At 31.0% G+C, this 14,162-nt stretch overlaps 1 protein-coding gene and 2 long non-coding RNA genes across 9 annotated transcripts; 1 reads left to right on the top strand and 2 right to left on the bottom strand.

The window, feature by feature from the left end:
* On the bottom strand, positions 1 to 2,031 carry LOC106343025. 7 transcript variants are annotated; one of them, XR_001269910.1, is made up of 5 exons: positions 1,850 to 2,030; positions 950 to 1,645; positions 735 to 837; positions 476 to 522; positions 1 to 401 (listed from the first exon to the last, which is right to left on the bottom strand). It is a non-coding gene; the product is annotated as an uncharacterized LOC106343025 (long non-coding RNA). The 7 variants fall into 7 exon arrangements; XR_001269911.1 differs by having other exon boundaries at positions 1 to 397; XR_001269915.1 differs by lacking the exon at positions 735 to 837 and having other exon boundaries at positions 1,850 to 2,031.
* Positions 2,032 to 4,550: 2,519 nt separating this feature from the next.
* On the bottom strand, positions 4,551 to 6,575 carry LOC106343024 (cytochrome P450 705A5-like). The gene is made up of 2 exons (XM_013782128.1): positions 5,623 to 6,575; positions 4,551 to 5,380 (listed from the first exon to the last, which is right to left on the bottom strand). Exons 1-2 carry the CDS (start codon positions 6,535 to 6,537, stop codon positions 4,703 to 4,705), a joined length of 1,593 nt encoding a protein of 530 aa, XP_013637582.1. The 5' UTR covers positions 6,538 to 6,575; the 3' UTR covers positions 4,551 to 4,702.
* A 4,265-nt stretch (positions 6,576 to 10,840) lies between these two features.
* On the top strand, positions 10,841 to 11,455 carry LOC106341576. Its single transcript, XR_001269685.1, has 3 exons — positions 10,841 to 11,040; positions 11,155 to 11,189; positions 11,315 to 11,455. It is a non-coding gene; the product is annotated as an uncharacterized LOC106341576 (long non-coding RNA).
* The last annotated feature ends 2,707 nt before the right edge of the window (positions 11,456 to 14,162 follow it).

The raw sequence follows: 14,162 nt of genomic DNA, 5'->3' as shown, positions 1-14,162 counted from the left end.
AGGTAATTAATGGTCAAAAGCGCAGACAAAGAAAGAGTCATCAGAACAAACTGTGTTGTTGTAGTAAAATAAATACGGCATGATGTCTTCCCGGGTAGATCATCTCACAAAAATTAAATTACATAGAAGTTTCCTCCGGGTCTGAACCACCGACTACAACCGAACAAAACAGTGGGCATTCTCCAAGCTGTAGAAGCTTCTTGAAGAAATCAACAGTAAGTTAATTGCCCTCCATGTCCACCAGCTGCAACGTGGCTATCTTACTTTCCGAGAAGCTTCTTGAAGTAGTAAACAATAAGGTAATTACACTCCATGTGCACCAGCTGCAATGTGGCTATCTTCCTTCCCTCCCGCATTTTTTTTCCAACGATGCTATGGCCGTGTTTGTCACCTCAATCTGTCTACAACAATGGACCAAAGTAAAATAGTCGTTGGAGTTAGTATATATTACTAACAGATACAGAGAACGTACTACCTTCAAGAAGATCGCATGAATGTAATCACAGACTTATGAACTCAATCCTCCAAAAAGATCGCATGAACGTAGAAATATTAGAACCACACAAAGGAAAAAATTAAATTACATTCTCTACGGAATAGAATAAGTAAAAGACGCATCTAGGTTCAACCAAAGAGTCTGTCCGACACATTCCACTACTATAGAGGCATGATCTTTGGATTAAGGTATCTTAAAACATTTTCTTTAGAATGTAAACTGGTGCAATGATATGTACCTTGTTCCCGTAGTCCATTAAAAACCCGAGACTATTTTACATTCTTGCTAAGGTTCGTAGAAATAACGTTAGACTCCTTAGGTCCTAGTATACTTCAGATTAGCTGAGCAAATAACATTTGAATACAAAAATAAATAAGCCTCTGTTTTAAATTTTACCAAAAAAAGTCTATGTTGTAAAACCAACGAAAGAAACAAACTTGAAGAGAAGCTTACATGGGTTTTCAAGCTCTAGAAACACTCATGCCATTTGTCAAACCCACCCATCAAATCCACTGTCAGACCAAAAGATTCAAGTTTTTTCTTTGGCTAGGTGGTTTGAATCCGCCTTTAGCTTATTGTCACCAATGTAGCTGGTAGCCTGTCTCATTTACATGTACAACGTAAAAGCTTCTACTGAAATACGATGAACAAATAGCCTGGAAAAAGTGGAAATACAATGCAATCTCAAGAGTAAACCTCACAGTGACAGCGACAACTCATCAAAACACAGTCCATAATATAGAGATTGTATTGGTAGCATATACCTGAGCACCACTCAGCAGTCTGCGGTGCAATGAAGTAAGGAAAGTCAAAGGTCCAAGAATTGAGAGTAAATATAGCAAAGTAATTGTGGAGACTTATGTAAACAATAAAGGAATCAGGGTAAACTTGCATTTCTGAAAGCTTCTAACTTTTCCACCATAGCTCAGCTCCTCTATTTTCTCCAAAATCCCCAGAAACCTTTGTAGCCAGGGAGATGGAGGATTGGTTACAGGTCCACAGATTACCTCAAACGAAGTACGTATACGGATTTAGATGTCTTCCACAAGCTTCAGCCAGGAACGTTTCTTCGTAGCAGCGTTCTACGACCCAGAGACTGTGAAGCTACATCTATCGAGCCAATCGGTCGACTCGTATCCGAACTCAGTCCTAAAAGTTTGTATATGCTTTTAAAGTTAGATACAGAAAAAAAAAATCACTTAAGTTTGTATAGCTTGTACAATAGGCGAGTAGAATATCAAAGTTAGCCATTTTTTGCAGGAATTTTTTGAAAACTAATGACTCAGATGATTTTTTTTTGTCAGCTATGACTGAAATGATTTAACCTATGAATTCGAAAAGGATAGGATATACCTTTTTATAGTCGAAGATTCACCCAGAAGAAGTAATGGATACGCATTCAATGACAAATCCTGACATCGTTAAAGATGACCCTTCGATTGAGTCTCTCCCGTAACGTCTCCAGTTATCGTGGCCGGTAAGTTGATTGTTTCTTTAGTGGTGAAAAGTTTCTTCTAGTCGCTGAAGTGATAAAGAGGAAAACTCTCGATCTATATGAGGCCCAATGTTTAGTTAAGCCCAATGTTTTAAGTTTAAGAACTCTGTCTGATAAATGGAACGCACCGTATGACTAAAAAGACAGGTGTCAGGTTCTCATCTCTCTATTTAATGACGTGGCATCATCTGGAGAGAGGGAACTCTGCTTTATATATAAATATACGTAATTTTTTTTATACTCAAAATAAAGCAACCCGAAATTATAGGAAGTAAAAGGGAGAGGAAGTTATAAAATACCAAGTCACATTATAGATATATATGTTATATACTGGCACTTAGTTATTTAAAAAAGTGGATTGTAAATAATTGGACCAAACATTATCAACTGGACATGTTCCTAATTTAATAGTATTGATTTAAAGCCGGTTATGATATAAGATTCACTTGGTTATTTATGAATTAAGTTCACAATTGGTTTTGATTCTTTGGTTCCTATAAATATGTCCATTATAGGAAGTAAAAGAGAGAGGAAGTTATAAAATACCAAGTCACGTTATAGGTATATATGTTATATACTGGCATTTAGTTATTTAAAAAAGTGGATTGTAAATAATTGAACCAAACATTATCAACCGAACATGTTCCTAATTTAATAGTATTAATTTAAAGCCGGTTATGATATGCTATTTTTTTGCTTTTATATGAGTCACAAATTGATTTAAGTTCTAAATAGTTTTAACACTTCTAACACTTATCAAAAAATATAATTATTTTAAAAATTAAAAGAAATAAAAATTTAAAGTAAAAATGATGAAAATTTAAAGTAAAAAGAAAGGAAATTTAAAGTAAAAAGAAAGGAAATTTAAAGTAGAAAATGTTTTTTTTTTTAACTTTAAAATTTAATTTGTATATATTACTTTGCAAATTTCATATTGCTAATATACCAAATTCGTAAATTAAATTTTAGTTTGTATAATTAAATATATTTTAGGTATAATATTAGAGGATAATTTGGAAATTTTTTGTTTTTAAATTTTTTTTACCTGACACAGACACATATATATATAAAGTGGATGATTTTTTTTTACTTTGGACGGCACACGACGACACATATGGGCTCTGGTCATTTACTAGACGAAGGTTTTGGCAAAGTTAGCTACTTCCACAACCTAGAGATCGTCGACAATCACAACATTCTCCAGGCAGCTCAAGACATAGAAGTAAAAGCAACAAACATGAATTCTACAACATCAAAATTTTAATAATTGCATATATAATTCCACTGACATTTGTTAAATGCATGAAAACTTTGAAAATGAGAATTAATTTGCCTCAAAGTTAAATGAGATGATAGATAAGATAATATGATGATTATAAAGTGTTTTAAAATAGATTTTTGATTCATTGATCATGATTTTTTTTAATCGTTTGATCAAAATCAGGTATAATACATATTTTTAACGACTTAGATTAATATTAATGAATTTATCATTAAATCTCATGTTTTGAAAAATACAATATTGAGTTTTAAATCTTCAAAAGTATTTGGAGTTAAAAACTACCCTTTTAATTTTCTAATTATTATTTAAAAATTATAGCATTGTATATATATATATATATATTCATACAATATTTATATTCGTGAATTCACGGGTAACCACCTAGTAAAATGTAAATGATATTATTTGAAAAAGAAAAAGAAAAGAAGTTATTCCTTAAAATAAAAATGAAAGTTACTTAAATTGCATTTGGAAGAACTTGGGAGCAAATTTTGGTTATGTATACAAGAGGACGTGGATCCAAGAAAAAATGTGTCTCTACAAAATAAGAAAACCGAGATCTTTGTTTAGTGCTTGTGTGATCAAGCATTTGGAGCTAGTCTTGTGCTTTGGGTATCGAAGTATTGGCTTACACACTTCCGAGTTTAAGAAAATTGAAGTCTAAGCTCTAGGGGTAGTTTTAACGTAGGATTAAGATTATCCTAAATAATGCTTGTAATAGAAAATGATGGTATTTTAGGAAGGTTGTGTTTGATCTATGCATTAACATATTGGTGTAATATATTTTCTTGTTCTAGTGAATTCTAAAAGAGAAAGACTTTGTTTCCTGTTTATTTATGCATTTTACTCTGATTTCACCGACAAAGTATTCTGAATCGTGAAGACTGGCTTTCGTTGATCGGTTTAAGAACCATAAAATCGATAAATCAGTATTATTTCTTCTTGTGAATAGTCACAAGGTCACAAGAAACAATACAATGCTGTATAGAACAAAGCTAAGATCAGTGTGAAGCTATATTTAATGTATGTTACGTAGCCCAAGATGGAAAGGATTGTCTCTGTTAACACGATATTAAGATTTCGAGGATAGAGTAGTATATCTTCCTTCCTTTGTGGTTGATTTGTGATACTTTCTTAATTGAGTACATGGCACTTTTGTTAAGTAAAATTACCATATATTCTGATACACTAATTTACCCAAATATTTACTGAAAGTGGCAAATATATTAACATTAAGCTTTTTTTTAATATTAACATCAAGATTTATTTTTTGTCACGATATTAACATCAAGATAAATAATATTTTTTTAAAAAATAAAATACAATGTTTAAGGAGGTATTTGCATAATGCATTCAACAACATGAACGTACAAATGCAAAAATAAGGCATGTAACATATGTAATAACGATCTTCTGAACTTTTATAGAGTTATATGTTTGTTAATTGAAACCGAGTGTAATCTTGACCTCCTGAATCAGAAGTTAATTGGTTCATATTTCGAGGACTAGGAGTGCACTTAAGTGGCTTAGCCAAAGCCATAAAGAATCTCAATCCTGAAGCTTCTTCCATGTTGACTTTATCTCCTTCAATTTCCCAGTCAAAGCACTGCACCATCACTCCAACCGCGGTTCCTACAAAAGTACTACCAAGATTTGATCCAGGACATCCTCTCCTTCCGGCGCCAAACGCGAGGAACTTCAGTGCTTGCTCTTTTCTCTCCTCCTCTTTCCATGATCTTGAAGATGTCAGAAACCTCTCTGGCTTAAACTTACATGGATCTTCCCAAGAATCAGGATCTCTCATGATAGCATAAGAATTAACAGCAAGTGATGTTCCCTCCGGTATGTAGAACCCTCCTATCGTACAGCCTTCTTGAAACTCCCTTGGCACCACAGCTCCCACAGGGTGCAATCTTAGAGCTTCCTTGACTACAGCTTGCAAGTAAGGTAGATTTGTTAGATCAGTTTCTTGAACCAACCTATTTTTTCCCACCACTGAATCGATTTCTTCTCTTAGTCTCTCAAGAATCTTAGGGTTGTTGATGATCTCTGCCATTGCCCACCGTGTTGTTGAAGAAGAGGAGTCACCTGCTCCAACGAAAAGCTCCTGCATTAGCAAATTGTTTAATTTAGTATAAACATGGTCGGATCTGAGATTTCAGGGGTATAAACATTTATTTAGTAATTTTATCAAAAAAAAAAAAAATTCATAATTTGGAAGTCTTTATTTATGTAAAAAACTTCCAAAAGTTTGGACAGGGGAGGGCAAAGCCAATATTTCATCCGGCTGTTCCCCAGATGCGGCCTTGAGTATAATGGTATTTGTTTGATTCTCAATGAAAGTGTTACCGCAAATAACGCCTTGATTTGCTTCCTAGTCATCTTATATTCTGCGTTTTCGCCTTGATAAGATTCCAACAATGCATCCATAAACTCAGCACCTTGATGTTCCTCAACTTTCTCTTCGTATTTCGCAAGAATATTTTCCAGATGCTCTTCAAATCTGTGTGAAACCTCCATCACGTCCTTTTTTAAGAATGAGATCCCTAGCTTCTCTAGCGGCTTATGAAACACTTGCGCCACACAAAACTTGTGGCACAAGGAAGTGAACGCGACTGATAGTTCACAGACTTTCCCACCGTCATTGTCCTCCACTGAGAAACTACTTCCCATACTCATCTTTCCCAGCGTGTTGTTAACGAGTCTCATCGCTTCCTCGCCTATCTCCACGCTCTCTTTCTTCATGGCCTTATCCAGCAGGTTTCTGTGGAACCTCTCTAGCTCAACTAAACGGACGCCACGTGTTCGCTCTAGCGCCTGGGGACCGAGGGCCTTAGCCATGATGATCTTTTTCATGAACCTCCAGTAATCACCAGAGGGAGCTCTGATGTAGCCAGACGAACCAAACACAATGCACTCATCGATAGCAATTGGACCACGATAGGAGACGTTCGTGTCGTGAGCCTTGAAGATCTCATAGGCCACTGTGGGAGAGGAGACGAGAACAATGGGGACGTGGAAGATGCGGAGATGGAGGAATTGTCCGTACTTGGATGAGATTTTCTGAAAACACTTGTGCATTGAAGAAGAGATGATGAGGTGAAGATGACCAATGATCGGAAGAGAAGGAGGGCTTGGAGGCAGATCAAAGCTGTTCTTTGGTTCCTTAAAGAAGAAGAAGACAAAGAGAAAGAGGGTTGGGAAGAGGAATACGAGAGTAAAGATCAAACAATTTTGAATATCAAGGTCGACCATTGCTGTCATTGTTGCCCAAAAACGATGAGGAGGGAAATGCCTTAAAATGAGTTATATGAGAAGTTGAAATATCTGAAAGTATATATAATAGTTTATATAGATGACAAAATATATCTTTGTAATATTATCGAGGAGTTAGCTTTTTACGGATAGTACTTAACTTTAATTTTAACAAATGTTAGTTACCTTGATATTTGTAATAAATTTAAATTATTATGACTACTTTTCATTATTACTATTTTAAGTTTTTATTTTATTATTTAATAAGCTTTATTTTAAAAATTGGAAAATATAAGACAAAAAAAATACTCCATCTGTTTCAGAAAAATGTAAGTTTTATGATTTTCACACTTATTAAAAAAACATATCAAATTTTTAATTACCAATGCATTAATTTCTGTAATTAACTATTCCCCACAATTTTTAACCAATAGAATTTTATTAAACACAATTATGTTTTTTTAAGTTTACAATTTGCAATTAATTTATGTTTTAAAAATATAAAAAATGTATCTTTTTTTCTAAATTTTTTTTTCTAAATTTTTTTATCTTTTTGAAACATTGATTCTCACCTGAAACTTTTTTAAATAAAAGTTTTTCAAATAATATCAGAAGTTTGAAACAAATTTTTTTTTCTAAAACATGGATCTTCTGATATTATTTGAAAAAAATTTATTTAACAAGTTGCACTCATATTAATTTTTTCTGAGTACTATATAAGTATTACTAATGCATTAAATTAATTTATGAAGTATTTTTCTTCTTTTTTATATATATATTGCATTTTAAAGAAAACATAGCCATTTATTGATATATATTATGTACTTATTAAATTTTCTTATTTTATTTTCTAAGAATCAGAATATTAATAGAAAAATTATAATAAATAAGTCATCAAAGTATTTATGTTATCAAAACTCTAATTTTTATTCTTAATCAACAATTTTTTAAATAATATAATAGATATTAAAATATTTAAAAATAGTTCCTTTATTTTTCATCGAATTACAAAATAAATTGTCAATAGTGAGTGTCAATCACCTCATATCATTCTGTTTCTAAAAGTTATTTAGTTTTAGGTTAAGATGAACTTAATATCAAATAGTCAATTTAAATAATACAAAATTATAATTATAATTGTTGGTTAATCTCAGTTGTACATTGGCAAACTGATGGAATCAAAAAATTAAATTGTTGGTTATTATTGTATTATGAAATGACCGATGAACTTTCAAATGATAGTTAGTTTGGTATGCTTGTGGAACTTCAAACCGATCAACACTTCTATTTTTTATCTTAACTTTGTACCAAACCTATATATATCACGTTACATAATTTTAAAAATATATATTTATAAATCAAAGATGAATAACATATATATATGTATATGAAATTAAAACTGTTAATCCAAATTTAACTTTATTAGAATGTGAAACAGTTGTTGTTTAATCTAAGGAGCTGATGTAATTTAATATACCTCAAAACAAACACAAAACATATTCGAAAAATTATACCCAAAATCATATGTTTGATTAAGATATCATAAAAATATTTACACATCTTCTTTATAATTATCATATATAAATTATTAAACTACTTAAGAATTATTTATTTTATATTTTTTCATATTCATGAATGAGTTTTCAAACTATTATCATTTATGTTTGTTAACAACTCTGAATTGACAACATTTATTTCTTTATTTTTCCAAGCAGCTTATTTAAAATTATATAGAATTTTATAGAAATATATTTATGAATCTAAAACAAATAACAAACTAAATGCTGTTAATAACATTAAGCCTAAAATTAATCAGGTTTTACTATAATCAGAACAAAAATGTGCTTCAATTTGGAATAATAGATGTGAACTATACATGAAAGTATATTTTTAATTAAATTAACAATAAATAACTAAAAATAATAGTTTCATAAATTTAATATATATAAATTGGTAAATTATTTGAAATTTTAATATAAATAAATATTATTTTTGTCTGTAAAAAGAAATATTAGTTTATTATTAAAAATTAATTATTTTATTAATATTTATACGTACATGAGCATAGAAATGTCACCTAGTAATAGTATAGATCAAATATTGCTTGTATAAAATACTCATGAAAAATTGAAAATTAATAGTTCTAAAATGAAAATGTTATGAAATTACAAGAATAAATAAATCACAAAGTGACAATGGTAATCATTTATTTTTACTAAATAAATAATTAATCTAAATCTTAACATGTGTAATACATAAGAAAAACTTGATGGTGTTTTTTCATTTAAATATAAAAAAAAATTATCGGATGATAAAAATTCATTCATGCTAATCTTCTAAGATATAACTTCGTTTATATTGTATTGTTGTAGTAAAAGCTACGTATTTTATATATGATACAACTATCAAGTTCGTTAGTGTGTGTTTTCTGAAAGTTATTAGAAAGATGAAGAAGAGAGGAACGGATGGAATCAACCCATCTCCAGACTTTCACTCATCTATCACTTTAAATATCATTCAAAAGGTATGTTGATTAAAGTAGTGCTTTCTCAACCGACACATATTAGAAGATAACGTTTTCTAACTAACATATACGTAGGGGAAAATGTATCATGTTTATTACGAGTTTACTAAAAACAACAAAGAATTAGATAGGGTGTTTCCGTAATTAACCATGATTATTAGCTACAAAATTTGACGTTAGCAACAAAACAAAAAACAAAATATTATTATACCAAATCTATGACACAAAAATATTGTTATAACAAAATCTATGATAACTCTGTAACAATCCATATCTATCTTACTAAGGATGGGGGTTTATAGACATTTTATAGCTAAATAGCTACATTTTATACAAAAAGTTGTCGTCAAAAGTTTATAGTTTAATGTATTATTTTGGAATTCGGTTTTGACAAAGTGATGTGGACCATTTTTCGATGGGTTTTCCGACGGAGACGTCTGTCTGAAATACTAGAATTTGGGCACGATGTAATCGTCACCGTGAACACTATGAATTAGTGTATTTACTTGTCAAAATCGGAGTTGTGTTGAATGAGAAATGGAGGTTCAAAGTGAGTAACTTGCAAAGCTTATAAAGCTTTAAATTTGACTAAGTATAAAATATTTAGCAAATTTATCACTTTGGATTTTTGGGTTTGAATTTGAAATTGATTTTGTTGGTTGGACAATATGTCAATTAACTTAACCTTTCAGATTTTATTTATGATGATCTTTTATGTTTTATTGGAACATAGAAATGCAAACCCATAAAAAATTATATTCGGCTTTGATTTTCTTGGTCAAACCATTTATTAATTTGGTCACTAACGTGAGTAATGGAGAATCAATTCTCATTATTCCATTAGTTTACTCCAAGGTCACATAACGTACGTTTTAACTTTTCAAGTTATAAAACAATACGTGAAAGGTGAAACTCAGAAAAGAGACGACACATTGAAAAACAAAATCCCTCACATTATTTTTGTCTCTTCTTTTTCTTTGATATTTTTTATTGAGTCTGAGAGTATACACAAAACTAGTTTCGTCAGGCTTCTGATAGGGTGACGCAAATCATAAGATTTTTTGCAATTGTATCTTGGGACTCATTACGTTATCGAACCGTCGCACTACGAGACGTATTTTGAGTTAAGAAAATAGATAATATGTCGCCTCTGCAGTTGAATCATCCTTTTCTTAATCTTTGGTATAATTTTATCAAATTTATCTTCTGCAATATTCAGTTTTCCGTAGTTTATATAATACGGTCCTATCAGTCTTAACTCAAAATATCCGTTTATTGCTTTGCACTAACCGGAGTGATTATTGTAAAAGTTTTTTTTAAGAACAGGTTGATTGATATTTTCTAAAAAGGTGTTGGAATCGGATTGGGCTCCGATTGCTCTCGGTGTCAGCGTTAAAGTCATATTCTTGCTCTTGCGTTTTTATTTTGCAGGATCTATTGGATTATCCTTTATATACTAAAGCGCAAGTCGATTCGCGAATCAAAAAATGCCATGTGGAAAAAAATTAAAACAATTAAAAACAATTTACATGTGTAAAATATTTAAAAACAATACGATTTAAAAAACAAATGTAAATACAGAAAATTTTAAACGCATAAAACATGTTTAGTCTATTAACTGATTTCCTTTTATTTGTTTTATATATAAAATAAAATTTTCCAATATATTCACACGACACCCATGATCCCACTACTTAGAAACCACTAATCTTTTTTAGATAATTGTCATATATTAGTTTCATTTCTACTTGCAATCAGAAATAGTAAATTCTTAAATCTCTTGCAATGGCTCAATTGATCTCTCTAAAGTTTCAACTTCTAATGACGAAATCATTTACAGTTCAAGATCCAAATCCAAACTGTTTCTGGTCCAACATTTGCATAATAGTTTTCAAAAGAATATTTTCTTTTAACGAAATGAGAAAAAGACGAACATCAATATGCTATGGATTGATACTGATGTTGGATGATAAAGCTTTCAAGTCCATGTAAGTGAAAACTAAAAAAATGCTTAAACTCTTTATGCTCAAATATCTTTTTGATTAATCATTTTCTCTTCTAACCTATTTATAACTTTCTTATTTTTTTTCATGTACTTCTAGACATTGGCCAAAACTACATACTGTATGTGAAAAAGGTAAAGGTAAATAAAATATGTCAACAATGTATTTAAAATGACTAATCAATTCTCAATTTACTGGAATATGTTTATTTGTTGTCGTGGTGATAGTTCACGAAAAGATTAATATGGTCTCAATTTAGGACACACGTACACAGCGTCTGAGAACTTGAGAAGCACCACAAGAAAAAAAGAAAAAAAAGACGGAAAACATGGAGATACTTAGAAGGCAACAAATGAAATCAAATGAAAGATTCATGTCTACTATCTAAATTGAGACCTAACACTACGGTAAATTTTCCTTTCTCTTTATTTGTGTGTTTATAATTATATAGAAAATGCAGTGAAATTATTTTGTTTACTTTAAGATCAAAAAAATATACTTCTACGTTTATAATTTTTATTTGTAGATTCTGTTAGAAACAAAAATGACTGAGCAAGTATAGCAATGCAAATGAATTTAAAAGAATATCATGGAGGAAAATAAATATATATATAAAAGCAATAGGGAAAGACTACAATGAATATAAATGTTAATTATCTACAAAATTAAAGTTTGTGCTCTAATAAAACTTATGCAAGAAATATGCTTTCCCTCAATCTGATTTTTCATATGTAATAATCTTTTTTGAGTTAAAAATGGAAATATGTACGGAAAATATTTAATGTTCATCTTGTGTCTATACTTGACTATTGTGGGATATAAAAAGAAAAATTTTATTTTTTTATTTAAAGTTTTATCAATAAATATAACCTTGAAAATAATATTTATTTACATTGTAAATTATAACCTTTAAAATAAATTATGTTCACTGTAGATTATAAAATTAATGTCCGTGCTTAGCACGGGAGATAATACTAGTTTTTATATATTTCTGCAATTTACGCTTCTGTATTGATATTTCTAAACGGGATTTCAATCAGATTCGGTTAAAAGTCTTTAAAAATATATAAATCGTTTTCTTTAACCTCGTCGCTTTCTTTTGTTTAACGTCAAGCGTAAAAAGAAAAAAAAATTTACTGCATTATTTGGTTTACCCGGTTTACGTTCCTGGTTTAATTTAATTTCCAACCAGCAATCAATCGTTTCTTTGTTATTGATATTATCATTTGCATATCGTTACTAGTGGTAAAGTAAGTAATATTATTTTATAAGTTGACCTTTTAATATCTTGTGTCTGTGTGTTTGATTTGACGTTCAATCGATTTGTTATTACGTTAAATTTGATCGTTTGCGTAACGTTAAGGTCTCAGAATTTATTTTTCTGATTTTTTTTATTGAATTAATCGGATATTTTTTAAAAAAATTGTTGAACTTATTTGTGAGTGTTATTGAAATAAACTAATTTGTATCTTAGTCTTTGTGAGCAGATTTGAAAATCAAGGATGAGTTACAACACAAATATATCGATCATTGATAGATCGAGTGGTGTGATCAGCAATGGATTAAATGAGTCCACGCCTCAGATTAAGTTTGAGAGTGGTCTGTCATTTATGATTCCATTTGCTATGAAAACTGAGATGTCTGCTGAAAATAATCAGAGCATTCAGATTGAAAATGACGTGTGTGCTATGGTCTAAGAAGTCAATACGATTGAAAATAATTCAAAAGACGGGTGGTATGACACAGGTGCCACCACTCACATATGCATTGATAAGAACATGTTTAGTACCTATCAAAAATGCAATGATGAGGAGCGGTTGTTAATGAGTAACACCGGCTCGTCCGTTATTGAAGGTTGTGGTGAAGTGAAACTTGCGCTCACTTTTGGACAAGAGATAATTCTCAAAAATGTGAAATATGTCTCAGATATGCGAAAGAATCTTATTTCCGGTTCGCTACTAAGCAAAGCTGGATTTGTAGTAACTTTCGAGTCTGAAAAACTTGTGCTAAAGAAAAATGATATTTTCTTGGGCAAAGGATTTGTTGAGGATGGACTGGTCAAAATGTGTATTAAGACAGTCTTATTCACAAATGAATTTTGTTCAAATTGGTTTAAGCCTTTATAAAATTGATTACAGTTGATAGCCGAGATGATAGGGACTTATTTTGTAATATTCTCTGGATGTGGAGTGGTGGTAGTGAATGTATTGTACGGTGGAACAGTGACGTTCCCGGGGGTATGTGTGACTTGGGGTCTCATTGTTATGGTTGAACCTCTTGGTTTAATTCCTACAGATTTGTGTGATTTAAAATTTGTTCAGACTAGAAATGAAAAAAAAAATATGTGACTTTTATAGATGATTGTACAAAATATTGTTATGTCTATTTGCTAAGAAGCAAATATGAAGCCTTGGAAAAATTCAAGGAGTATAAACTCGAGGTTGAAAACCAACTCGATAGAACTATAAAGATAGTTCGAAGTGATAGAGGAGGCGAGTATGATGGACCATTTGATGTGTTCTGTAAAGAGCATGGCATTATTCATCAAACCACCGCTCCCTATTCACCTGAATCTAACGGAGTTGCAGAGCGTAAAAACCGAACTCTTAAAGAGATGATGAATGCGATGTTGCAGGAATCTGGGTTAGCCCATAACATGTGGGAGGAAGCTTTGCTTACCATAAATTATATCCTCAACAAAATACCAAACAAAGCCACTGGTAAAACACCATATGAACTTTGGAAAGGTGTTGTACCTTCGTACAAATACTTGAAAGTGTGGGGGTGCCCCCTTGTGTTCATGCTACACATGTGAGATTCTATGGGATAACTCTTTGTGCCCTTTCCAATATCAATTTCGCATCATGTTTTTGACCAGGATGGCCAATCCGGTTATACCATAAAGTGTATAATTTCGTGGGTAAACCATTCTGGTTACCATGACTATTGCCTCTATCATACTGATCTTGTTTTGAACACGCACTACAAGAAAATAGCTCTATTGCAACGGAAAAATTGCGACGTCCATTTTCGTTGATAATTTGTTATGATTATTGCAATATTTTTGCAATAATGAATATTTGTTATAGTTCCATTGCAAACTTATT

The sequence above is a fragment of the Brassica oleracea genome, chromosome C4 (assembly GCF_000695525.1).
Source record: "Brassica oleracea var. oleracea cultivar TO1000 chromosome C4, BOL, whole genome shotgun sequence".
NCBI classification, from domain to species: domain Eukaryota; kingdom Viridiplantae; phylum Streptophyta; class Magnoliopsida; order Brassicales; family Brassicaceae; genus Brassica; species Brassica oleracea.
The sequence above is the reverse complement of the archived record's forward strand: the minus strand, read 5'-3'. Positions and strand labels throughout refer to the sequence as shown.

What these genes read in the sequence shown, in the direction of transcription:
- LOC106343024 (XM_013782128.1), bottom strand. Translation starts at nt 6,537, where the DNA reads ATGACAGCAATGGTCGACCTTGATATTCAAAATTGTTTGATCTTTACT. An exon ending in AAATCAAGGCGTTATTTGCG is followed by an intron (nt 5,381 to 5,622) that starts GTAACACTTTCA and finishes TTGCTAATGCAG; the next exon opens with GAGCTTTTCGTTGGAGCAGG.